At 46.1% G+C, this 26,267-nt stretch overlaps 1 protein-coding gene and 1 long non-coding RNA gene across 2 annotated transcripts in view; one reads left to right on the top strand and one right to left on the bottom strand.

The window, feature by feature from the left end:
- LOC144146609 (serine/threonine-protein kinase haspin-like) overlaps nt 1–6,869 on the top strand; it is a 32,611-nt gene extending 25,742 nt beyond the window's left edge. The window contains exons 8-10 of the mRNA XM_077678544.1: nt 255–342; nt 2,531–2,736; nt 6,682–6,869. Coding sequence (XP_077534670.1) covers nt 255–342; nt 2,531–2,736; nt 6,682–6,869 — 482 coding nt within the window. The remainder of the gene's footprint in view (nt 1–254; nt 343–2,530; nt 2,737–6,681) is intronic.
- A 13,757-nt stretch (nt 6,870–20,626) lies between these two features.
- LOC144145313 (uncharacterized) lies at nt 20,627–23,664 on the bottom strand. The gene is made up of 4 exons (XR_013317473.1): nt 23,352–23,664; nt 22,235–22,319; nt 21,677–21,764; nt 20,627–21,030 (listed from the first exon to the last, which is right to left on the bottom strand). It is a non-coding gene; the product is annotated as an uncharacterized LOC144145313 (long non-coding RNA).
- Nucleotides 23,665–26,267: the final 2,603 nt, after the last annotated feature.

Raw genomic sequence — 26,267 nt, 5'->3', positions numbered from 1 at the left:
GTATTTCAGCTGTCATATTTTGTATGTTGCAGTCTTTTTAGACAGACTATACGGAAATAACGTTTTCACGACGTTGAACTTTTGAGTGCAGTTGGCCTTTAATAAACATCGGGGCGCTTAGTCATATTGAACTTCCTCGACTTTCTCGTGAACAATTAGAGGGGCTATATCGGCCATGCATGAATTCTAACGTCTACAGCTGAGTTTGCAGGCACATTTATTCATCCAGTGTGTTCAAATTCTTCCCTTTCAAGACAACCAAGTCATCATGCGCATGAGGAACTACAACTGCGTGTACAAAGAGAAGACGGCCATCTACCTCACTATGGAGAGAATCATCAAGTGAGAGACGTGAACGCAGAACAGTTGTTTACATAACGGCAAATGTTTGGATGTATTACCCTTTTTTATACGACGATGATAACGGAAACATCTGCTCCAACATATCTTCACACATGATTGGGCTAGGACCATGTTCGATGTTTATTTTCTTTCTTTCTTTTTTTTTTTCTTTTTTTGCAGTGCCGATGAGCGACGTTGTGTGTTTCTCAGGCACTGCTTTGGTGGATGCCTTTTGTATGCCTTTTGCGGTAATAGTTGGGTGCCCGCTCCATTTCGCTAGCTGACCTGCCAAGCAACAGTTTTACGTCTTGTTGACTGACTGATTGAGTGTAGGGTTTAACGCGCCGACGCAACGCCGGCGATGAGGCACGCCGTAGTGGAGTGCTCCGGATTAATTTTGACCACCTGGGGATCTTTAACGTGCGCCGAGATCTCGTACACACGGGCGTTTTTGCTTTTCGCCTCCATCAGAAAAGCGGCCACCGCGGGCGGGAATCGAACCCGCGTCCTTGTGCTCAGCAGCGCAACGCCTTAGCCACTGAGCCACCGCGACGGGTTTTTTACGTCTTGTAATCGTAAGGGAACCGGCTTGCAAGGGGCTTAGTCAAGGTGTTTAGATTCCTCAGCTACAAAATGTATGTATGATAATACGTATATTCACCAATACGAAGCCAAGCTTCCCCGCTCCTGGTCGGATGTGTATAAACATTGGGGATGCTCGCCGTTCCTGGTCGCTGCTATAAACGGTGTTTTCGTGGAATAATTGGGATCACTGGAGAGTTGTAGCAGCGCGGAGGACAGGTGCCGGTACAGCGCTTGGTGCTCGGTCAGCGCAACTGCGCATTAGTAAAACCAGTTTTCTTGCCTGAGCGCACGTGCAGTGGGGCCGGTCGGCTGCTGCGGTATGCTGGTACCGGTTCTCCGCTGTGCTAGTGCTCCACTAAAGCAGCTAATGTATGGGATCAGCTGGCGTCTACTATATTTACAGCATGCTTTCACTTGCAAACAGTACACTGAAATTGTGCCCAACGCTGCCACTTCCTTTCCCATGGGAGATGCACACCTTGAAGGCCCGTTCACACTTCTGACAGGAGCGATAGAAGCAACGCGATTTCTGTCGCTTTAGTCAAATAATCAGTTGCAAATAATGCTGCTGGACACCCTTCTGAGCACTGCAAAAGACGAAAGTGTAGCCCCCTGCTAAATAGCACAAAGTAAGAGGAATTCTTGAGCGCCCGATTCTTGAAGCTAATTTTATCAGACAGGCGGGGTATAAGTGTGTTAGTACTCCGTTTACATCGCTGTCAGATAAAGTAGTAGCCTTTTTAGAAACGTAATACAATTCGACGTGACAATGCTTTTAGTGTTTTAGTTTTTGTGTATATAGGCAGCGTGTTTTTTTTTCAATAAAGTCTAGTTGGAATTTTGGCACTGTGTTGTGTGTTACGTTTTTCCTTGTCCCTGTTTTAGCGCCGAGTAATTTCTTTTAGCGTAATGTACCACCTCGCCCACACCAAGCTTTGTCGCTTTAGTCACCTGGTGATCGCTTTTGTCGTTTGGGCCGGGTTCTCGACGGCACAAATTCCCAGGGAAACTGGGAATTTACCAGAAGTTTTTTTCTGATTAGCTTTCAGTTTTGGTCACGTGTTCAGGTTGACAAAGCGGTTGTGTGTGCTGTCGTCATTTTGACGTTTCATGACGTTTACGGGCACAAGTTCTAAAGTTTGCCTTATTTCTCTTTACTGAAAGCACGCAATTCTTGGCCAGCAATAAAAAACTAGACTAGATGCACCGAACATGACACCGTAAGCCTGTCTTTGCTATTTACCAACAATACTGCTTGTAATACACGCCCTCTCTGTGATTGGCTGAGAAGGCGTGACGTAATTTAAACAGTTGGCGGGAACGAACACGTCACACATTGGCAAATTCAGCATGCGTAAAAGTGACGTAATCTTGCGTAAGAGCTTGAAAAGGGCGGCTGCTTTTGCCGCGAAATAGGGCAAAAAAATTTACCCATTGGTATCGACCATTTTTTGTCGCTGCGACACAAATCGCGTCGCTTTTGCCGCAAGTGTGAACGGGCCTTAAAACCAGCGGGTATACGTATCCCAGAAAGTGGTGGCGTCACTCGATCGTGGCCACAGCGCTCTGTGACGACGACGACCACGCACGCACGCACGTGCAGGGACCGCTGGGACGTGTTCCACCCGGAGACCAACGCCCGGTGGCTGGCGTACCTGTGCGGCCACCTGAGCGACTACCTGACGGTGCCCAACCCGACGGGCGACTGGCAGCGCAAGCTCGAGCTGCTGGCGCTCATGCAGCGAGACCTGCACCGCTTCCGCTCGGCCGACGAGTTCGTCTGGAAGTACATCAACAAGATCGGACACAGTGAGATACCGCTGCTGGCTACCGCACCGCCTCCGTTTCTACATAATAACGCTCGCTGCGGTATGCAGCTGAGTGGGGATATGAGGAGAATGTTGTTTTCATGGACCAATTTGTGATGACGAATCGTATTTGGGCCTGCATTAGATGTTCAGAAATTTCTGCGTGCGTGATGTCGCCAATCTCGGAGAGAGGGACTGAGATGGGGAGGAAAAAGGGGGACAGAGGGCAAGTGGGAAAGAAGAGTGGACTCAGTGGTTGGTTGAAGAGTACTTGAGAGGGGAATGCAAATAGGAAAGAGGAGGGGATGAAACGAAGTAACGGAGAGTAAAAGGAGGAGGCTGTTAACAATGCCACGTAGTGCTGTGAATGGGGAAACGATCTGGGAAAGAGAAGAGTGGAAGGATCAGGTGGATGTGAATTGGGACGGCATCAGGTGAGGTGAAGGTGAGCGAAGCAGGAGAGAGAGAGAGAGAGAGAGAGAGAGAGAGAGAGAGAGAGAGAGAGAGAGAGAGAGAGAGAGAACACTTTATTTAACCAAGGGTTAGCGCAGCCTGGTGGCCGAAGGCCGTAGAGCTTCGGCGACTGTGGCTGCCCGACCCGTGAGTGACTTCTGGATATCCAAGTTTGAGCAACCAAGCACTGCTTCCCACTGGTCGACGGAGGTGATGAGAGGGAATGGATCCGATTTGCAGGCCCAGATATTATGATGTAATGTCGCCCGTTCTCCGCAGTGCTGTCAGAGTGTTGTAGGATACAGTGAGGGGTGAATGGGATGAAGTACAGGTGGGAACTGGAGGGGGAGGAGCGTTACTACGCTGGGAAGGCAGGGACGCTATATTGTGCAAACATCATTAGTAGTTAAGCGACCAAATAATCTGCTATTTTCATGTGTGTGTGTGTCTGGCATAGGTGGCGTGATAACTGTATTGCATGTTTACTCACGCAATGAACGTTTTATTTTTCTTAAATACCTTGTCGGTAGTGCCATCCAATGAATCCTATGGTCGTAATAAGCGTTTAAGACGGTGCTGGGTATGAGTACTGCGCAATCCTTAGCCAAAACACAAAACCGTGGACCTTGACACCAGGGGACCAGAAAGACGTGAGAAAAGCGGATGAGAAAATAGCGCAAACAGTCCATTCATTGCACTTGCGCTTCTGCTGGTTTCAGAAAGAAGGAAAAGGAGAAAAATATAACAGATTGTCGGTAGTTAGTTTGTGTGACAAACGGGAGCAGCATGCAAGGTCTGATGTTTCGCCATGCATCAAATCAAATCATTCATTACAGGGTGTAGAACCAGAACCGAACCAAACCGGAAACTGAAACCGAACCGGTATTTTCCCGGCACTGAACCCGTACTCGAACATGCATTTTTTTTAGCAATTTGAAACCGAAACCGAAATGAACCGAAAAAATAAATTACGGTTACCGCGGTTCGCAGCGAAACTGTTCGACCACACGCTGTTGATAATGCGCGGTCAACGCCATTCGGGGCTTTTCTATTTCATGGTTTATGAACTCTGTAACTCCCCAAGCACTTTCCTTTTAGTATCAATCACAACATCAACGCTCTCTTCGCCGCTACAACATGACGAAAGGTATGGGCACCAATGTTGAAATTGTATGCGAGTGCTGGTAGTGCAAGGACAGCGCATGGCTGAGCAAAGAAAATGCCACATTTTCGGCAGCCTCCAGGTCATAGGAAACATCAGTTTGCGCTTCCCTCGCTGCGACTAGCTATAGGGACAATCGGGCCGCAGGATTGCTGTGCTGCGCAATGGCGAAGCCCAATACCTGAACTGTGTAGGCTTGTTGCATTTATGAATATGATATGAAAAAGATCGCGCCCTTAGAAAGTGCAAATGCTTGACAAGTGCCACCCTCAATAGCTGCTTAGTGGCTGAGCCTTTGGCTGCTGACCGCAAGGATGCGGGTTCGATGACCGCCCAGCTGCCGTTTTTCTGGCGCTTAATATATGCACTTAAACTGAAAGCCCCCGCGTTAGGAATGCTCGTTGGGTTAGTTCTTACGATAGGGAGCGATAAAAATTGACCGCAGCAGAAAAAAAATTTCACCATCTTCCCGTAGGGGAACCCTGAGTAGTATGCGAAGCAGCTATGGGGTCGACTCAAGTTCCCATTAGTCTTCACTTCGATCTCGGCGTTGCGGGAGGAGAAGGAGGGGAGCGGAGCGCGCGCGCGCATCATTTATACCGCGGATCTACAGTGGCGCCCCCAGCGGAGTATGCAGCGGCTACCGTCGCGTCTCTAACCCTAAGCTGCTTCGCATTATCACGCGCGGAGCCGCAGGTGTTGCCATTCGTTGCGCGATCCCGGAGAGGAAAGGAGCTTCGGAGAGGAGAGGAGGAATGCCTCGCATACGTACTACTCAGGGTTCCCCTACGGGAAGATGACGACGGTGGTTGAACGCGAAGCTATCTCGTGATGGATTCTTCGGTTGGCCAGTCCCTGGGGGCATCCTGCCACAATCATCATCAGCGATGCCTGGCCAAGCATGCGTAGTGGGTGTGTGGACGACGGACAACGACAAGGGAGGGAGGGACACAGCCCCTAGCATGAGATGCTTCGCATCTAAAAAACGGCACGTTTAAAATGGCGCAGAAAGCCTCCAGTACGTGCGAAATGAAAGCAAGCGGAAAAAGAACAGAACTCCCGTTCGTGCTGTCCCAGCCAGAACAGGAAACAAAATATAAAGAAAATGAGACGAAGTGTCCCAGGAGAAGGCGCGCGATCACTCCGAAGGCGGGAAAATTGAATTTCATTCAAACCTCGGTTCAATTCATCAAGAAATGAGTGCAACAGGAAGGTGTGGTAGCAAAAAGCTAACGGCGTCACAGCCCCTCTGACGAATCACTGCTTCGCAATTGACAGTTTCTATGTTGAGTGGAACTGCTTTAAATTTTTTTCCCTAATTTTCCTGCCTAAACATACCGGCGCGTTCCATGCGGGGCTGAGGCAGAATCGTGAAAATAAGGAACTACACGTCAGAAAGGCACATGGATAACCTTTGTTCATTTAGACTGCCACGAGGTTTAATTGGCGCAAACAAGTCTTAAAAAGAAGGCGACCCAAAGAGGCGGAATTTTGAGGTAGTTCTTTTCAAGAACGTCCATTTCGCGTGTGTGTGCAGTGCAGTGGTGACATAGGTTAGCTTGCAGAAAGCGTCGCCCCGCCTTGCTAGTGCTGCGTAACGCCTTTCAGCCAGTCAGGGCTTGTTCTAAACGGACACTTTGAAACAGACATGAAAAAAAAAAACCAAAAAAAAACTGGCGCAGCGTCTCTATTGGTGCAAGATTAGAGACACAGCAGAGCTGGCGGGCCTTCTCCCTTCGTCGGAGACCCGGCCGTTGCATCTCACATTGGTTTCCGAAATTGGCGCTGGAAGTTCACAATGAAGGGCAGGCCTTCACATTTTGTCCGCCGGCCTTCACATTTTTTTCAACAGTGGACAGGGTTAGAACGAGCTAGAACCTGCGGCAACCGCCTTCGTGAACTCGGCGTCTGTATACCGCGATCTCGGCGCCTGTGCTTCCCACTTAAGGCGCGAATGCACGTGAACTGGCGAGTACACGAGCATGCGAGAGATAACACACCACGAACGCTGGACAAGGTGTTCTTGAAGGTCGAACTGGCCGACACCAGGGGATCCTCGCGAGGCACCCGCTCACTTGCGCTCGGTATTTTTTTCTTGGTATTATTTTCTGGTAACGTTGGACGACGGAACTAAAAGCTTAAACAGCTCTTCAATTAAAAACCGAGAAAGCACTCCGCCCTTGCATGACGGTCCCCTCGCTGATGCTTCTTTCACCGCTCTTCTCAATATAAAAATTAGTAGGGCGAAGGTACCATCGAGTGCGCGGCTTGGACCAAGATGGCAGGTGATATGAGGCTGTGAATATTACTCTTCCTTTTCCCTCTTCACAGTTCACACAGGCCACGACTACCAGCCCCACCGCTGGGGTAGCGACCGCCCCGTGGGCTTACCCTTCCTCTCCACCATCCGGAACATACTGCGCTTGCGGGGCCGGGACCCCAAGAGCGACGGCCCATCGTCCCTCGGAACCCCCGCTGTGGACGACTCCGCGGAACGTCCTCGCGGGAGGGACGCGTAACGCCAACAGGAGGGGGCGTGCGAAAAGCCGTGCCCCTTTCATTCGCGTCCCCAGGTGGCCGTTCGTCGCCGTGCAATGTGCAGACCGGAAGTTGCCGCACCACCACGCGTGCGGCGAATATTGTTTTCTCAATAACCGAGGATATTGTCACCTTTATTTTCCTTTTTTGCGAACTAGCGGAAAGAAACATGATAGAACGATGCGTACAATAAAATAATATATCTTTTCTTTTGAACAACTTGTCTGGCTTGCCTAGATTCAAAGAAAGAAAGAGTAAATTCAAGTTGTTTGATGCTGTATGCTGTGACAGGTGAGTGTGCTTGATGGGCAGCCATGTCCACGACCCAATTATGGGTAATACCCTCATGAAAATGGACGTTGAGTATTATTAGACCCCCTTTTGTGTTTCTATAGAGTCATAAAAAGTCAATTAAAACGCATCGCTTATAGACTGTGCTGATTAAAAAGTTAACAAACTTTGTATTGCACAAACTCAACCATCATTTATTGCCTTCAAGACATTTAGTTTTAATACAATTTTTATATCTCTGTACTGCCTTTCTATAGGGTCGATCGAACTCCTAATGTGTGGACTGTGGTCAATTAGACAGGCAATAAAATTTTTATAACGAACACGCAGCAAGCATCCTATTGTGATCATTATGTTGAGTTTCAATAGACCCAATATTGCGTGTCCATTGCCCACCCATGGAGGTCTGGTAGCTTATCGGTGCATATATGTGGGGTGCTATTGCGCCGCTTGCTCTGCACAATCAACAGAAAACGCGCGATGGTCGTCCCACCACTTAGTCTTGGGAGCACTTGCGAGCGGTGGCGCGTCAGATGGCGGACATCACCGCCGGAAAGCTGGAGCCCCTACAAAGCTCCTCTGTTAAAACTTGCTCGAAAACCTGACTCACAGGCAACATGATATTACGACTACACTCAATAAGAATTTTATACAAAGCTAATCGAGATATATTTAATAAAAACTCATCAGAGAGAGAGAGAGAGAGAATCCACTTTATTGGAACTCTGGTTTTATGGTTGGGGAGTGGCGGTGGCCCATAGGGCCGCCGCGACGTCGAGGGCACGACCGGTGACCAGTTCTTGGAGGTCGCGGTCCGAGCACCCCAGAGCATCAGACATTCTATTCAGACTTAGCTTATATGCAACAGGTTGTTATGACTGGGCACAAGAATTTTATAGGAATCTAATTGAGACAAATTTAAATACCCGTCAGAAACTGTATTCAAAGCCGACTCACACGCAACAGGTTATTACGACCATACTCAATAATAATTTTAAGAAAACTAATCCAACCAAATTTAATAGAAACTCATCGAAAATTCTATTCAAGCTTTATGGACACGCGACAGGATGTTACGACTAAACTCAATAAAAATTTTATAAAAAATAAATTGCCATAAATTTAATAAGATTATGTCAGAAAACAGACTTGCGACTGTATTCAGTAAGAATTGCATAGAAGACTTATTTATATGGGGTTTATAAAACCCCATCTTATTGGGTTTATAAAAGCCCCATAAGAAACTCGTAAGAAACTACATTCTGATCCGATAAGGTCTATTGACTTGGCTGTATAGACTTTTAATTAAAGCGCGGTGGCCAATTTGTAAGGGAAACTCAATAGAAATATTCTATAGAACGTTGACAAAATGTTTATATGATTCTTTTGAGTAATCTTTATCAGAATTTTATTAAATCTCGGTAAACATTTTTATGGGGGTAGACGAAGGACGTACCCACTACCGCTTTATGGATGCTTGGATTTGTGGATGCTTGGCTTTCGCGATAGCAAATGAAATACTACATCAGCTGCATAAAACCGTCGCCTGCTGCTGTCCGCGCTACTATTGCTCCTGGTGGCATTTAAGAAATCGAACGGCTAACGCAAGGAAAGGTTCATCTACATAGGTTCCACGTTCCGCCCGGCACGCTCGTAGAGTAGGGCAAAAGGGTTCTATAAACATTGTAGTAGGGTGCCTCCATTCACGCGGGTCTCCGCCATACCGCAGCGCTGGCATCGAGGAACCTGATTTGGAGCAGTGGAACGCAGTAAATTGAAATTGACTTGAGCAAACCTGTAGCGTGTTATCTTGGGAGAAACGAAACGGGAAATGAACAGCATGAGAGGTGAGAGGAGAGAGAAGGGAGGCATTTACTTTTCAGGAACGCCCGTCGACTATCGTCTTTCATCGACATTTGCAACAAAAGAAGCAGGTACGCGGAAGCAGGTACAGGTGCCGTCAGAAGTAATTGGAGCACGCGAGCTTTGGCCGAGCCGCATAGGAGCGCCGTGTAGCTGCACCGGCGGTAAACTAAAGGAGCAGAACACGCATGCGTGCCAGCCGACGCCGATAGCCCCTCTATACTAAGGAGCCCACTCTGAGGTCCACCGCAGCCGCTAAAACTTGTCCCCGCCAGTGAGAGCGGGACTATTGCTGAAAATTAGTTTATGAATGGGTGAGAGGAAGTGATAGTGGAGTGAAATATTGCGCTGGTGATTGTCGTCGGTGCGGCTTCGTAAACCGGCGACTGTGTTACTGCGGCGATGCTAAGCCTTTTCTGAGCGTCGGCCTCAAAGGGACCTTCAGACGTTAGCCGCAACAGCACCGCATGAGGAAACGCTAGCGTGTCGCTAGTCGTCGGTGTAAATCCTCAATTACTGTCGCGACCGAGCATGTTGTGTTTGGGACCCCTTGTCTGGCCTTCAAACGCTCGTTTCCCCTATTCGAAAACTGACGTGCCGACGCCGATGCGGTCGTTTTCATTACTACGCCGAAAAAGCGGCGACCTTCCAGGAATCTCAGAAATGCCGAAATACGACAATAAACTTTTACGCCGTGGCTCGTAGCAAGCTCGGTTTTTCCCGACTATGGCTTTGAGCCTTTGAGCCTTGGGAAGCTACCGAGTGACTGGAAGATGGCTCTGATTGCTCCTGTTTTTAAAAAAAGTTGACCGGTCCAGCTTTTAAAATTACCGTCCAATATCTTTAACGTCTCAGTGCTGCAAGGTCATTGAACATAATATTTCCAAACAGATTTCTGAATTTCTAGACGAAAATGCCGTACTAACAAATTTTCAGCATGGTTTTAGAAAAGGTTATTCCACGGTAACCCAATTGGTGACAATAATTCATTCGTTTGCAGCGTGTCTTGACAACAATGGCCAAATTGATGCTATATTTTTAGATTTCAAAAAAGCTTTCGACAAGGTACCACATGACAAATTAATAGCAAAACTTAAAAACATTCACATTCCAAATATTTTGTTTCTTGGATTGCAGCCTACCTATCCAACCCCCAACAGCTTGTAAAAATTAACGAAGAACAATATCGGTGTCTTCCTGTCACCTCTGGGGTTCCACAAGGTGGTGTTTTGGACCATTGCTTTTTCTGTTGTATATTAACGATTTAGTAACTGTTGTTGACCCTACTGTTCAAATTCGATTGTTCGCTGACGACCGTGTTTTGTTTCGGGAAGTCACAAGTACTAATGATCAGAACAAACTCGAGAAAAACATTGAAAACGTGCGTAAGTGGTGTGTAGAATGGGGAATGGAATTAAATTTGGAAAAAAGTGTCTATCTTTGTGTAACAAGAAATTAAAACCCCAGTGAACACGTGCATAAATTAGGATCGTCTTCACTCACACAGGTTGACAGCTATAAGTGCCTCGGGGTTACATTAACAAGCAACTTATCATGGAACTTGCACATAGATATTATTTGCTCGTCTGCCTTCCGGAAATTATGCTTCCTAAGATATAAGCTCAGATATTTCCCTCCAAACGTTAAGCTTCTTAGTTATTTTTCTTTCGTTAGGCCGAAGCTGGAGTATGCGAGTATCGTGTGGGACCCCCATACTAAACAATACATCAAGAAACTTGAAAGGATTCAGCGGAAGGCCATTTGGTTTGTTTATTCTAGGTTTTTGCAAACGGACTCCCCAACAGACCTAATGCTAGCTAATATTATTCATTTCCCTTCAGGATCGTAGAAAGAAGTCCCGCCTTGATTTTCTGTCTCTTTTATATAATCGCGAACTTGCCCTTGATCCAACCTTTTTTCTTTCTCCATTAAACACAAGACCGACAAGACATCAACAACCAAATGCACTAACTCCGTACTTCGCGAGAACGGGCACGTTCAACTTTTCGTTTTTTTCCACGCCCCATTTCAGACGGGAACCAGATAACCGAATGAAGTACTTGCGATACTGGGTAACTGTGCATTGTTTTTTTTTTGTAAATGTTTTATTGTGTTGCTCTTTGCATTGTACCATGCCCTCCTGCTTGGACCGAAGTGTGGTCCGCGGTATGTATTAAAAAATCATAAATAGAAACAAATAAGGAAGCCTCGACCTCCGAAATTCAGTTGACAACGGCAGTTTCAATCGCTTTCATTCGTAGCATGACGCATTCTTGCATTTGGGGGATGCCCTGAAATGGTAACAATACTTAACTGCCTCGACATTTTTTCTGAGAGCTTACAATATTTTTCGTGTTCGAAAGGCAACTTAAAGTTACGGAGTTTTAATCAGCGCAAAGATATAAAGGCAACCGTTCTAACAGGTCTTTTGCGCGCAGCTTTGGTTAAATGAAATTTTAGGGACTCTGAAGATAGGTTTCATGAATAACGGTGTCGGATCACTTATTTAATGCTTTCTTCGCAAGTGAGCTTGCGAATTATATTGCTAACGTGCGCAGTGCTATCATTTCATGTTCAGCTAGATTTGCGAAGTGACAAGCAGGTTTACAGTGTGTAAACCAAGCTTCTGGGACCTCACAGTGAGCACAGATGTTCTGTTACGGGTGCACTGTTGACCATTTGCGTTCCTTTTAAAATCGAACAGGTGGCGAGAACAGCGAGATGTGCTTGCATTCGTGTGTAATGTCGCTTACAAACCATAAAGATGGCACATGAAGTTGCCCTGTTACAGATGTAGTAAAACGTTCCCTTTTTACTTCTGGTAACGAAACAGCGCAACGGGTTACCGGTAACTACTTTGTGTTGTAAACTGAACCTCGCTTTTGTCTTGGCATTTAATTCTGGAGGATTGGCTAAAAAAGGCACGGATAAAAGTTTTCTGTGCATTTCGTTTTTTTTTTTTTTTTTTTTTTTTTTTTTGGGGGGGGGGGTGTTCTGCCAACGTTCCAAGCGCAGGGAGAAGAGAACGCATGCAACGTGAAAAGCCAAACATTGGTTATCAGTATTACTTGCTATTGAAATTACTCTAGGCGTCGTGTTCCGTAGCGGCGAAAAGGAAGTCCTTCAACGAGTTAGACGCCAGTATTTTCAACACTGATACATACCCAGCTTTCTCGCTCAACGTTCCAACCTCTCAGGAACCTAGCGAAACCACTTTAAGAAAGTGATTTTTGGCATAAAGCCAGAAGTCAACGTGAAGATAAAAACGCTAAAATAATTTTTCAGGATTCTGAATATTTTATGTGTAATTCGCTGTCAAATCTTACTCCCCGTGCATTTCTATGGGATAGTTTTCATGGCACAGAAACCTAGTCGCGCAAAGTGCGCGACTTGAAACTGTGCACAAAGCAATTGTTCACCCCAAATATTAACTGTGCAAAAGAACTTTTCATTTTGCTAAAAAATTGCAGAGTAATCACTGTTGAAAAGACTGCCATGAGCGGGAAAGCTGCACATGATCCGCGTTTTGGCCCGAGATTGGCCAGGAACTGTGGCTCGCCTGTTTCAAAATTGTATTGAGAGCGAGCATTGTGGGAAAAATAAAAAATCCAGGCAATCATGGCACACACCGTCAACACATGTGGGCAACAACGTGCATTATATTACGCGATTTTTCCTCCTTCTTTAAACTTATGTCCACCTTAAGAGGCTAAGACGTGACCATATTAAGCATTTGGTTATGTTGAGTGAAACACATTTCTGGACAAGGTGATTCATGGAGGGATTTGAAAATGGGATATATGAAAATGACACACGAAATGCCACAGGACAGGCGAAAACTTACAACTGCTTAATTTTACAGAGAAATCCCCCCGAAATACGGTTGCGCATCCACAGAAACATATTTCAAACATTACGTAAAATTAGTAACACAGTGTGTAAGCAATGACTGTCCAGAAATGGTATTTATTTTTGAAAATGTACGGGAAGAATTCGATCACACAGGTGCTTACGGGTGTAAAATACATCCCCGGTAATGTATGGGTGACAGCGCACTGGTCGTGTGCAGTGTAATTGTTTTTGTTAGTTTCTGCTTTCTATAAGGACACAGCGCAATGTTTCATGGGTGTGGCAAATGCACGGGTATGCACAGGTCTTGTCGCTTCTTACCCGTTTCGTGTATTAAACTTTTATCCTTCAAATAACCACCACGCCACCTTCAAAAAGCACCCTATCACGTTCCCGAAACTGCAGACAACTGCACTCATCAATAAGAAAAGTACAATGTGTCGGAGCAATGTTTAAAACACGTTTCACACGAATAACAAGTTTCACCACGGCAAAGACGTTTCATGGAACTAAACCAGCGCATTAACCCACAACGGCCTTTGGTTGTTGCGTCTCTAGGGGAAACGCGCAAGCAGAGGTAACTAAGTCATTGCTTACTGCGAAACAAATACACATATTGGTTGTTTTATTGTGTGCAGCACGAGTCTTGCGCCACGCGCAACGTGAACGAGCAGACGACGCGAGAGCGCCATAAACAATACGAGCGGTTCGTCCCGCCGCCGCCAGGGGCCGACCATGTTCGATCTCGGGGCGAATTGTGTCAGAACGGTTACTTCTCAATCCTGAAAAAGGAACAGTTCTAGATACGACAAACACACATTGATCACGAACAATGAGTGAAATAGTATATCTTTATCTCAAAGCATGTATGGGTATACGTTTAGATCGTTCGTAGAAGCGTTTAATTCGTCATTTAGTTAAGGTTTGACGATCGATTCAACGTACGTTCCTTGGATTGGATGAAATTTTCGCGCTTCTTTCAACTTTACTTAGGAAGGCATCAAGTTGGCGCGTCTCACTTAAGTATATAATACCGCCCAGCAATTAGATATCGTCTGTTAGGTATAGATTGTTTAGTTTTGTCTGTTAGGTATAGATTGTTTAGTCTTGTGGGTGTTTGTTTACACCCCGACCGAGCTGACTTTGGCGCGAGGGGCGTAAGGAGAAACAACGGGGGAGTCTGTTATTCACCGCGCTTTTGTGTTCACCTGACGATCGGGCCCGGAGACGGAGCATACAAACGAGTCAATCACCCCATTATAGATGAAAGCGGTGTCAGCTTTCGAGGGAGGATTTCCTTGCGTTCTTTTTTAAAACCGGTGGAGGGGGACCGTTGAAATTTTAACGACCGCGATTACCGCCACGAGAATTCCCGAACCGGACGGGAGCTGAAGGTCCGTCAAGAGGTCAAACATAGAAAGAGGGCACCAGACGTTCTGTCTACGACAGATTCACGGCTCAAAGTTGCTGGGCGGAGTTTCCGTTCATCACACGTCTAAACATGGAGTCTCGACGGCTGGGATGCGCCATTCAGCAGGCGACCAGGCTTTGTTAGGCGCTGCACGTGCTTACAAAGGAAAGGAATCTTGGCGGCGCGGAGCACAAACATAGGCGTGCGGGGTATGGACAATACTTTAAGACGTGCCGCCCGAGAGCCGATTGCCGTCGTTAGGTCTGCTTTTAGTTGGTTGGTTTTCATTTCGGTTATATTTGTGTTTTGCGGAATACCTTTGGGTTTCCGCATGAGAGTGAGAGAGGTGGGTCATGTGACTATTTTGAACACACCTAGCTTTGTTTGTCAATGTGACCAATCAGTGGCCTAGTGTGGGCTAATCAATGAGCCGTCCTCACTCTCAAATTGTGACGTCCCTGTTGTGGGTGTGGTTTTGGTGGTAAAACCGAGAAGTTTGATGTTTTGCGGGAGAACGAGGGAGATTAAAAGAGAGGAGAGCACGGCGAGACCCACTCGTCGCGGGCCTTGCCCAACCTCTTGTATGCGATCATGAGACTTGAGAGTTGTAAATAGTCAGTGTAAATAAAGTGTACATACTGTACATCTTACTTGGAGTAGCTCAGAGTTCGCCACATGCCGTCGACTACGAGCCATCGTTTCATCGGAACATCGCTTCGATCATCGATTTCGGCCAACCGATCAACTTTGAATTTAACTGAAGGCATGGCAAATGTCTTGAGAAAGACCTTCCAAGACCTTTCAGAAGACATGGGGTTACAACAGGGACGCACGATTCCACACCGGCATTCATAACAACTGCGCTAGTACTACTTCCATTTTGGTGTTTCTATTGAGATGTTCTGCATACTTGTTTCATGTATGGTTGAAGATCCTACGTAACGAGTAATAAAATGTATGTAATTACATCGCCAGGATAAATTATACGAGGCATAGGCCATGTTCGGGCATTTTACTTGAGTACAGGAAAAATTGGGTAGGGAGAAAAGTGCGCTCAGGGCATTCACTTCCCACTCCCATCCCCCTCACCCGTTTACTCCCGTCAGCTGTGACGACATGTTCGCATACGGAAGCCGCAATTTAGTCAACGCGAATGGAGACGATGCGCCATTCGCAACTGCAACGCTTCAAGCGGGCAAGGCGAAGCCAGCACGAGGTGGTGCCATCCTCTCGGCCTTCATCGTCGTCCAATCACCATACCTGGCCCGATCTGTTGTTACTGATGTTTACTGCACTCGACGCGCCACGCAGGCAGAAGCGAGTCCAAGGCGTCACCGCCACTGCTTGCGAATGGCTTATCAGGGAACACCTCAAAAAGGAGGAAGACGAGGTCTGACAGGCTAGAGATAGACTGACTGAATGGTAGACTTTATTGAATGAATGTTGTTGATTTATTTGATCAGAAAAAAATTGCTGATGATTACTATACTCCCTAATGCGAAATTTGTGCGCAGCGCGCACTGCAGCCTTCTCAGTCGTGGCGCGTAGCTGTTGAGCCTCGCGAAGTGATTGCACGATCGGCGAACGCACGGCGGCGCGCGCTACACTGCCCTTATGTCGCAGCGCGTTGCCGCCGCCGAGCATGTTGTTGTTAATCGTGTTTGAAACTCCCGCGCAAACGTCACGTGGTTCGGATGAGCCACGCAACGAGGAGGGCGCGAAGCGCATCCACCAGTTGCCTCACTCGTTGTTAACACTCACTCCTGAGTGGTGCTGCGCACCGATGCAGCACTCCCCCGTGGTTTCTGCCGGCGGCAGCGATGGTAAGCCTCTGCGTCGGCTGCGCAAACTTCGCCTGAAAAAGGGACCTCGGACGGCGTCTCTAGAAGTGGAGGTACATCATCGTCGAGCACACGACGGCACGCGCTGCTATGGCGTCATCTCGCAGCGCGTCGTGCACCGCCCAGCATGTGCCTCCGCCTCACACTTTCGCCATGTGTCGCCGCTGAGGAGTCTCTTGTGGGCTCAGCACAGTGCGCTCCCCCTGACACCTTCGCCGCCTTTCCTCTGTCACTTTCTGTCTGTCTTCGCTCCCCAGGTTACAACGCCGCCGGCGATGCCAAACCCCATTATCGGCCGCTAAAGTGCTGCGCTATAAAAAAAAAAGAAAGAAAGGTAGGCGGCCTCTTCTCAGTTCAGAAAGCGGCGAGCGACCGCTTGTGCTCTTGCCTGGCAGGCCAGGTGTTCCCGAGTACCGAGCCGAGAGCTGGTCAGCCCGCACTCCCACTACTCCGGAGTACGGGAAGTGAGAGGATTTGAGTTGTGGGCGCATGCCCATGCGAGATGGTACGTCGCATTTGGAGTGTAGTAGGTTGGGCAGTTGTCGGATATGTAGTGAGGGATGCGTGATGGAGGATGGGGGTGTTAAATATGTTTGCGTTTGGAGTCTGCGCCATAGCCTGGCGTCGCAGGCGTTGAGGTGATAAAGCTATCTTTTCAATTTCATACCGGCATGCGCCGCCTCCTTTCAGGGGATTTCTAGGTTGGCTGTCGTGCACCTATAGGTGACGTTGTTGGACAGTGTCCCCTCCCAGGGTTTGGTCATAACCGGGGACTCGTTGATCTTCCTTGCGATAGACCCGCCGCGGTGGCTCAGTGGCTAAGGCATTGGGCTGCTGAGCTTAAGGGCGTGGGTTCGATTCCCGACCGCTTTTCTGGTGGAGGCGAAAAGCAAAAAAGCCCGTGTGTTCGAGATTTCGGCGCACATTAAAGATGCCCAGATGGTGAACATTAATCCTGAGCCCTCCACTACGGCGCGCCTCATCGCCTGCGTTGTTTCGGCGCTTTAATCCCCATAATTAATCAGTAAATCAGTAAATCAATCAATTAATCAATCAATCAATCAGTCTTTCTTGAAGGCAATGAACCTGGTGTCCTCTTCTGGTGAGGAAAGTAGACATTATTGAGAAGAAAAACGCAGGACGCCCTGGTGGGGAAGCGGCAATAAAGCAGAGATTGAAAAACGATCTATTGAAAACTGATATGCAGATTTTGCGTAGCTTGCTTGAGTCACTTATAAAAAGGCTGAGAAGCTCTAGAAATGCTGTCCGCTTTGTGCGTGTTCACGTGATTTGTTGTCCCAGAGGTAGGCCACACGAGCTAACGGATCGTTGTTCCTCTATCGAAGGACCTTATAGAGCCCATTTTATGGACAAAAGAGCAAACTTCCTTCCTCAATAGTGCGGCTCCAAAAGAAGGATGGTATTTTTAATATCTGGAAGAGTTGGAAGGTTGCCGAAAAGCTCAGCTTCTTCAACAATGAGATTAACATTGGCAACGTGCCGTGATCCACTAACGACACGGGCGTCATTGCATGTCCAGGCGATGGCCGCTGGGTCCTCACGAACGGCAGCGTTAATGTAGATGTAAGATTAGTATTTTGCCTTGTCTTGGCAAATCTTTCAAAACAAAAGGTCGCTGGCGGTTCGACTGGCACGTCTCCAGGGTCATTGTGGGGTTGCTCATTTAAGGGCAATGACGCTAACGTCATACGGAGGAGCTTTTAGAGAGGAATGCGTCAGGAGAAGTGTTCATAATGGAATACGCTATTTTCCTGCCCCTGATGCAGGTGTTCTGTCTAGTGTGGAAGGTGTGCCTAGAACGCAATCACTGTACGAAGCTAAGGGTCGAATTCACCTTTTCAGCTAGCTGTCGCTGGGATTGAGCGCAGGAGCTGACCACCAACGCCTCCCGTTTGGTTACGGTGGCGGGAAGTATACGGTAGGGCGAGACTGTACGCGCAAGCCTGGATTGCCTAATAAATGTCTTGTGAAAATAAAAAAATTCGAGCACTATGCATAAAAGTGCACTTTGAGGCACAGTGTCTTTCCCTAAATTTGTGTATCAGTTGAGGTCACAAGCACGCTCGCACGCACACACCCACACGCACATGCACCCGCACACATACATAGTCCCTAACAGATGCACGCATGCACGCACGCATGCACACACGCGCACAGTCACTAACACACGCACGCAAGCCTGCACGCCCCCCCCCCCACACACACACACTCATGCACACAGACACACGCCTAAATCTTCTATGCCTATAAAATGAAGTGCTCGGCTGCTGACTGACTGATTCATCAATGCTGAGCCGAAACTAGCGGACCTAGTAACTTGACACCTGCGGAGTAAATTTCTCTCATGTCGTGCGCTCACTAAGGCAAGATTTTTGGAAATTATGCCCCTAACAGAGGAAAATGAGGAAATGATTTTTTCCCAAATTTGCGATTATGTCGCTCACTGGTCAAGATATCGAAGTGCTTTTTGCTGATATATATAGCCTCTAGGATCCTCTATAAACTACTTTTACGATTTTGTCATAACCAACACTGAGTCTCCGTGAGTCTCCGTTTCTGAGCAAATTGGGTGTTTTGAAAGATTCCCAAAACTGTTTCACTGATTGATATATCCAATAAGTTTTCGCTCTGAAATGTTATTCCTGCAATTTCACAGAACAATGGTTAAGATTTTGTTCTGCGATTCCGGTAAAAGGGCAAAAAGGCCCGTTGAGATATGTAACAGGTTTCGTTTGTATAGCCCAGGCAGCTTATTGTAAAACTGCGACTGATGTGTATCCTTTGCATTTACCAGATAATATTTCCTATGAGTAAGTAGACCTCCGAGCACACCATCTTGTTAAAATTTATTTCGGGATAGTTCGTATAAAATCCCAGTTCCGGCCCTTTCACAGAACCACACGCCTCCGGGAGGAGCCCATGTGTTGAGAGCAGCAGGAATTCCTAATTGTGTACATTTCCACGGTGAAATTAGTCATTATAACAAGTAAGAGATAACTCGGCAGTTATACCCGTTAGTGTAATAAGTGTAGTGACCCACCCGGGCAGTTCCGGGCACTGCCGCTAGTACGTACACTCTAAGCTGGGTAACCCTTAATAGAGGTATACATTTTCGAATTTTTGTAACCTATAATTTATAAGGTACAAATGTAACCTATATCTTCGTAACCTTTATATACGTATACACGTAAGGGTTACTCAGTTATGGGTTACTTTGCCGCTTTCAGCATGTATACCTTTATATAAGTTACATCTACTGCCGCCCAAGGCCACACACCTGGAAGGTGTCATGTTGCGCGCCAGGCGCGCTTTCGCCGGCGCCGCTGTGGCGACGCCCCGAAGGCGCCTTTCCCGCGTGGTAAACAAATATCGCGTTAGTGGAAGACGATATGTGCGACCATGCTGTCCATTGCGCCGTCTAAACTTTTGCGTCGGGTGTCTTTTGTTCGTCCCTTGAATAAACTGCCGGCCACACGGCTGGGGCTAAAAGAGAAGTTACTTTTATAATTCCTAAAATTGCGGTGCTAAAAAGCTTGAAAATGTTCTCTTAATATATATGCATTACATTACCTGCTCAATAATCGTTACCCAGGTTGTCACCCAAAAATCTTTGAGCATTGGCAAAGCTTAAGTCTTATAAACAGGCATAACTAAATTTGATGTTTGCATCAGCTTTGTGCCGTTTAAGAAACCAGTATCAAACATGCATGATAGGTCTTTTGGTAAATTGCGGGCATGAATTTCAGCTTTAGTTAAACAACATTAGGCTTTAGTGAAACCAAGCTTTAGTGGAAACATGCACTTGATAGCATACTTCAAAGGGACGCCAAAGTTATGATAACATAGCCTTAAGCCAAAAATTCTTGTCTGACAACTTAGGCCATCATTATCAAAAGAGAATTGCAGTACATGCACACATATTTGCGCATTTAACAGGAGCACATTTCCAGAAGTTTGGCATCAGTAGTTTATAACATTCACATTTATTATTATGAAACACCTGTGGGCTATTTATTAAAAAGCAAAGCTGCGAACAACCCCAATGTAATTATCGTTCCTTAATGAGTATTAGACGAGTGCGGATTCCTGGGCGAACTGGTGTTTCCTATATTGCTTTAGACTTCCAGGTAAAACTCGGTTTATTCATATATCCTTATTAAACCTATTTAATAAATGTTGCGTGAACAGCTTCACAAACATGGCCAAATATACAGATTCTTTACCTCAATTTTTGCACGCATGTATGCAAAGTATTTCGAATTGTTTGGTACTGCAATTGAACAATTCCAGACGAATTTGAGTTTGAGCTATATTTATAAGATGGTTCTCAGAGGTGCACTTTCCCAGTACAGCGTTATTGCCATGGTTCCCCACAGAAAAAACGCAGAATGTGGGAAAGTAGAAAGATCATTTATTACAAATTCACTGTTTCATACAAAGCAGTGTTTATGGCTATGTTCCCTACATTCTCTGCTTCGCTTAGAGTCTAATATTACACTTGTACTTCACTTGTCTTTACGAATCCATCTGTACACTTCCCTCTTAGGTTCCTCTTTACAGTTCCACCTGAGTTGTGATTCCCACGCCAAGTTATCGTTTTTTATGCAACACTAACAAGTTTCTAGGCCGATTGCAATCTGTCTTTTGGACAAACTTTAACTGGGATCTATAATTTTCTGCACGAAAAAAGGCGATTGGAAAAATTAAGAGATAAGCTTCGCAATTTACGTAGTACACAAACAGGCACAAAATCAGGGCACGCTGAAGATTTCCCGAGGTCATCTGAATAACTTGTTCCCTGCTGCCGCAGATGGAGGTATATGCGTGAGGGGCCGTCACTTGGATTTCCCCACCTTGAAGAGCCATCTACAGAAAATTTCAGAAAAAGAACGAAATCCAGTGCAACCATAAGCCCCTCACACCAAACCACAGCCATGTGAAGTACGAAAAATATATTGCACGAAAATGAAGACGGAGACCAGAGAATGAAACGAAAGGCCACACCAGAGAAGGAGTGATTTACGGCCTTTCAAATAATTTCACATCATTTCAGTAATCGTTACACAGAGTAATTTGGCCGCATTGTTCAGAACAACGCGAAGCCACTATAGTCATACCGGCCAACCTTCCCGAATTTTAATCGTGCCGTGTTCCTGTTTATCTCGCGAAATGTTTCTGCATGCTCACCCAGAACAGGCAGAAACTTTGGGCTACGTGATAAACTGACATACATTTGCAAAAGAGAAAGCAAAAACATTTCCGCGCCTTCATGTGGAATCACTAGTACACACAACAGAGCGAATGTCGCACTAAACCCAGGAAACGTGCTTTCACGATGCTGACGCCGTCTGCGTCACATTTTTGGCTGTACTTAAACATATCCCCTCCCCCCTTGTACTGGCAGTTTCATTTTGAACGAGGATCCCACGTGGAAGCCGAAACGTTTTTCGTTTCAGTAAAGTATTCTTCTACCGGTGGTTTCTTCCTCGGCTATTCGTAAAAAGGAATTTACATTTTTTTCTTCGTCCAAATGTGTTGTGGGAGAGGATACATCTAGAACTTGCACCGATCTTCAAGTGGCATTCCCGGGAGGTCTGTACCTGTAATGACTCGAAGGGTTATTTGGGTTAAAATGTAATAGGCTTTAGAGCTGGGCACTTGGTATACATTCATAATGAAAGAACACCTCAAACTTGACAAGACAAAGAAAAGAACTTAGCACAAGCGTTCACTAACAACTGGAGCTTTCTTAAAGAGCTCTTTTCGAAAAATAGTTCTTGTTGGCTCTGCAAAACCACGCATCTTACAGAATAGGTAGAGTTGCTGAAAAAACTACAAAGCTCCATGCTGAGGAAATCGTTATGTGAATTCATAACGTTCATGTAGTAACGAACTGATAGAAAGAGTCACTAGACATGAGGCAAAGTAAGATACGAAATATAACATCATAACACTTGAAGTAACGCCTCGCATTTTTACAAGTGAATCATACTTTTGTCTGTGCAGGCCTGGGTGCCATCTTTACAAAGAATATTTGAATGAATGTGTTTTAGTTATTGCATTTTCATACCGTTGTTTCCACGGAAATCAGACTTCATTTTAACTTATTGTGTCATACGCAGGGGAGCCCTGGTTGTCAGCTCAAGAAACACTGCCTACAAGAAAAACAGTAGTGCTCATAAGTCATAACATAGGTAGCCAGATGCAACCGCACTTTTAGAACAGCCAGGAACCGATGAGAGTGCAGCACCCATTTTTACACCTGCGCCTGTCTCTGCGTAATTCGTCACAATTTCTGTATCATCAAAAAACAACAATCAAGCAGCCTGCATGCTGGCTCATACATACCACCATTCTGTAAAGTCGCTTTACTGCACTACACTAGGGTCACGCGAGACAACCATTTGCTCTGCAATACCACGCGAATAAATAAACGACTGATTTGTGCGAATGAGAATAATAAACCCGCTTAACATGGTGAAAATGGCCCACTGTCTCAAAATGACTAACACCAAATTTACCGACTTAAGGAAAAGAATGACAAAAATGAAGAGTGTTGTACATATAAAAACCTTTTATTGTGTGGTAGGGCAAACTTTCACAAAAAAAGAGGCTTGTGCTTGATAAAAGTGAGTTTAGAAATTTCGGGCAGCATTTAGTGGACTACTTTTCTGCAGTATCCGGATATATTACTACAAGACCAATAAATAGACACCATTCCGAATATATGCAGCGAGAAAAAATGAACATTTCCCAACGGATGAAACAAAATGATAATACCCAGAGAATAGCGCGATAATGTAAGACTTTAATGGGGGAAAAAAAATTATTTAAACAGAGCTACCTCACAATTACATGGGCCAATAACTCGTCAAGTGCGCCCGATGCAGCCAACAGCGTAAACAAGACGCTCAATACATGACGAAGGCGCGCAGAGCAGAAAGCAGGTCACGAGCGCCGTTATGTTATAATGTACGGGCTTTCCCGATCGTCTGCTCTAATCTGACGCAACGAACGCAAGCCCGTGATTTCATTCAATTGCCGTCGCGGGCAACAGAAAACGTCCAGCGAAGCAACCAGTCGGGTAACGAAAATCCCTCTCGAATGCTGAAATTTCAAATTGAAAAGCCCCCAGCGAAAAGATACATCCAATGAAAACACGGAAACCGTTACGGGAATATACTCACCGAGTTCGCTTTCACTGGCGCCGGGGCATTGGTCTAACATGCGAACTTGATGCTGGTCGTAGAAGAACGGGCCGTGTAGCGCTGCCAGTCACAAATGGGCTCGCCGCAGCCTCCGCGACTCACGCCGACAAATAAGTCTTGTAACAGCAATCCTCGCTTCATCGCAGGGGTATCACAGTGGTAAAAAGGCTCGAGTGGCGCGAAAACGCGGCCACCGGGACTGCGGGCGCCGCCATTTCTCTATATCCCGTCATGCAACGGAGAAATCAACGGCCGCCTGGAGAGAAGGTGTGACGAGCATCTCTTATAGGTTACAGGGCGTTTTATAGGTTACAACGTAAAGGTTACATGTCAGATTTTGTTGATGTAACCTATAAATCATTAATGTAACCTATAAACTGCTTTTAACTTCACGATTGTAACCCTTAGAATGGACTGGGATAAAGAAAACATCAAAATGGGCCCATTGTAACCTTTATTTTATAGGCTAATTCCGTTTAGAAGTTACATTATCGGTTACAAGGATTAGAGTGTACATGCAGATAGAATCCGTTTAATGCTGTTGATATCAAGCAGGTTGGCTGCTTTTCTGGGGTAAACAGTAGGAGACGTGGGGAAAAAACTCAATTCCCTCAAGTCAATTCAATTTTCCCGCCCTAAGCTGCTCTTGTGCCATCCGTTAGAACTTTTCGCTGCTGTTGGACTTGGAATGCCGCCACGAGGTCAATGCTCGGGAGCGAGCTATTGGCGGTGAGCGCGAGCACAGACGGCGCTGCGAAGCGCGCCTCCGTGACGTCAGCTTAGGGATTCTCGCATTTGTCGTCTGCTTCACTCAGGATCGCTCTCCCTGCTGTTTCTTTGCGCTCGGTCAACGTCTGATGCTTGTCCGCACGAGAATTGCCGTGTGGGTAACTTTTTATTATTAAAATAGGCTTAAAATCGCATACACTAGCTCATTGTGTCAATTAAAGTATAGTTTTGGATACCGCTATGGGAGAAACATTGCCGGCGCCACCCCATTCCTTGCGAAGCCGGTCCTGTGCGGAGCGCGAAGAGTCGGAGCTAGGCGTCAGCTTCTCATGTGAGCATTCGAACAAAAGGAACAGTCAGCTGCTAATAACCGACAACAGCGAAAATGGAAGACCAAAACAAATTCTAGGCCTTCAGGGCTGTCGGCTTTGGCAGAAGGCATCACGATTCCCGGTAATCATATGTCAGTAAAACAGTTTTTGCAACCTTGCCGAACGCTCGAACGCGTTTTGTCACATAACTTTACGTTGTCAAGGCATGAAAGTTTGCCGACATGCACTATAGACTGCAAAAACTGTAGGTTGAGTTTCAAATATCCCAGTGTGTATATACGCGCGTGCTGATTCTATACCAGGTATCTAACCAGTATGGAGGTTTATTGAGCAAAACGAGTCACGTCTTCGTTAAATTTATAGTAACACATATATGTTTGCTAAGACCTGGAGGGATATTTCGGAACATTTTGCACAGCCATATCTTCCCGATATTCGGATATGCGTTATAGGAAAACTGCACTCAAGAGGAGGAGGAGGAGGAAGAAGAGGAGGGGAAAACTTTGTTTAACAATTAAATCGATCTGGTTAGTGGGCCGGAGCCTCAGTCCAGGACAAGAGAGTAAAAGAAATTTTCTTCAAATCATAGACTGCCATCCCGAGTAGAATAGGATTTGTTCTTCGCGCCTGGAAGGGTTGAAAAGCAATGAACAGCTACTTGTAATTCTTCTTCGGTTTCGAGTCTTGTAATATATGCAGGTATACTATTTATTACGTTAGTTAGGGAGTATATCATGCCTTCAACACCGCAATCATGTCATCATTGTTCGAGTTGAGAGTCAGTTCGTTATGATAACTTTTCTGATGGAGGCGAAAAGCAAAAACGCCCGTGTGTACGAGATTTCGGCGCACGTTAAAGATCCCCAGGTGGTAAAAATAATTAATCCGGAGCCCTCCACTACGGCGCGCCTCATCGCCTGCGTTGCGTTGGCGCGTTAAACCCTACAATCAATCAATCAATCAATCGTTATGATAACGATATAATTGCGATAGAACTTCGGAGCACAAAAGCCGCCTTCGAGTACTGTGGACCACGTTGTTTAGGGCGCGATCGCGGTGGCGTAGCACAAACCTTCTCATTGTATTTGCATGTGAATAAACAAAGCACGCTGCGGATATGCACCTTCTTGCACGCAGCCGTAATGAAAGCCAATTTGTGAAGAAGGGAATGTATGCCATACAAAATGAAGGAAATATCCACACGACCTTTGTGAGGCTCCCACACATCCCGAAACCTCCTAATAAGAAATTGGTGACGGCGCAGAAAAATAATGCGTTGGGCAGGAAAAAAAAGCAAGAAACATTAATCCGATACAAGACAACAACGAAAGAAACAGAAGAAAGCCGCTTTATTTCCTGCTGTGCGATGAGCGTGTAGAGGCCGCTGCTTGGTACGTAGTATTAGACTGTTGAGTCTTCATAGGAGCATCTCAAAAATACTGCAGGGAAGCTGACGTATTTTGAATACTTATCGAGAAGCTCTGATCGCTGATCCTCGCGAATAAGCAAGAATAGACGAGTTACACACGATCTTCTGACCGATACTCTGAAGAAAGTTGTTCTCTATCTCTTCGTGTGTTGCAAACTTGTGGAGGATACAGCTTCAAATTATTCAGATGCGTCAGAAGCTGTCAAAATAACTAGAAATACGCTTTTTAACGCACTAAAGCAATGAATCGGGAGATTTCTAGCCCAGGCACTGTTGCCCCTCACAAGCGGAGTGTAGCAGACGACAGCGGCGCGAATCCCTAAGCCGACGTCAGAGCCAGGGGGCGCCACTCAAAGATCTCACCGCCAATTTCTCTATCTTTGGGTTAGAATTTGTTTTCAACGC

Source organism: Haemaphysalis longicornis, unplaced genomic scaffold (genome assembly GCF_048455015.1).
Source record: "Haemaphysalis longicornis isolate Haplotype H1 unplaced genomic scaffold, Haemaphysalis longicornis Haplotype H1 scaffold_7, whole genome shotgun sequence".
In the NCBI taxonomy this organism is placed as follows: Eukaryota; Metazoa; Arthropoda; class Arachnida; order Ixodida; family Ixodidae; genus Haemaphysalis; species Haemaphysalis longicornis.
Note: the sequence above shows the minus strand (reverse complement) of the source record. Positions and strands in the feature narration are given on the sequence as shown.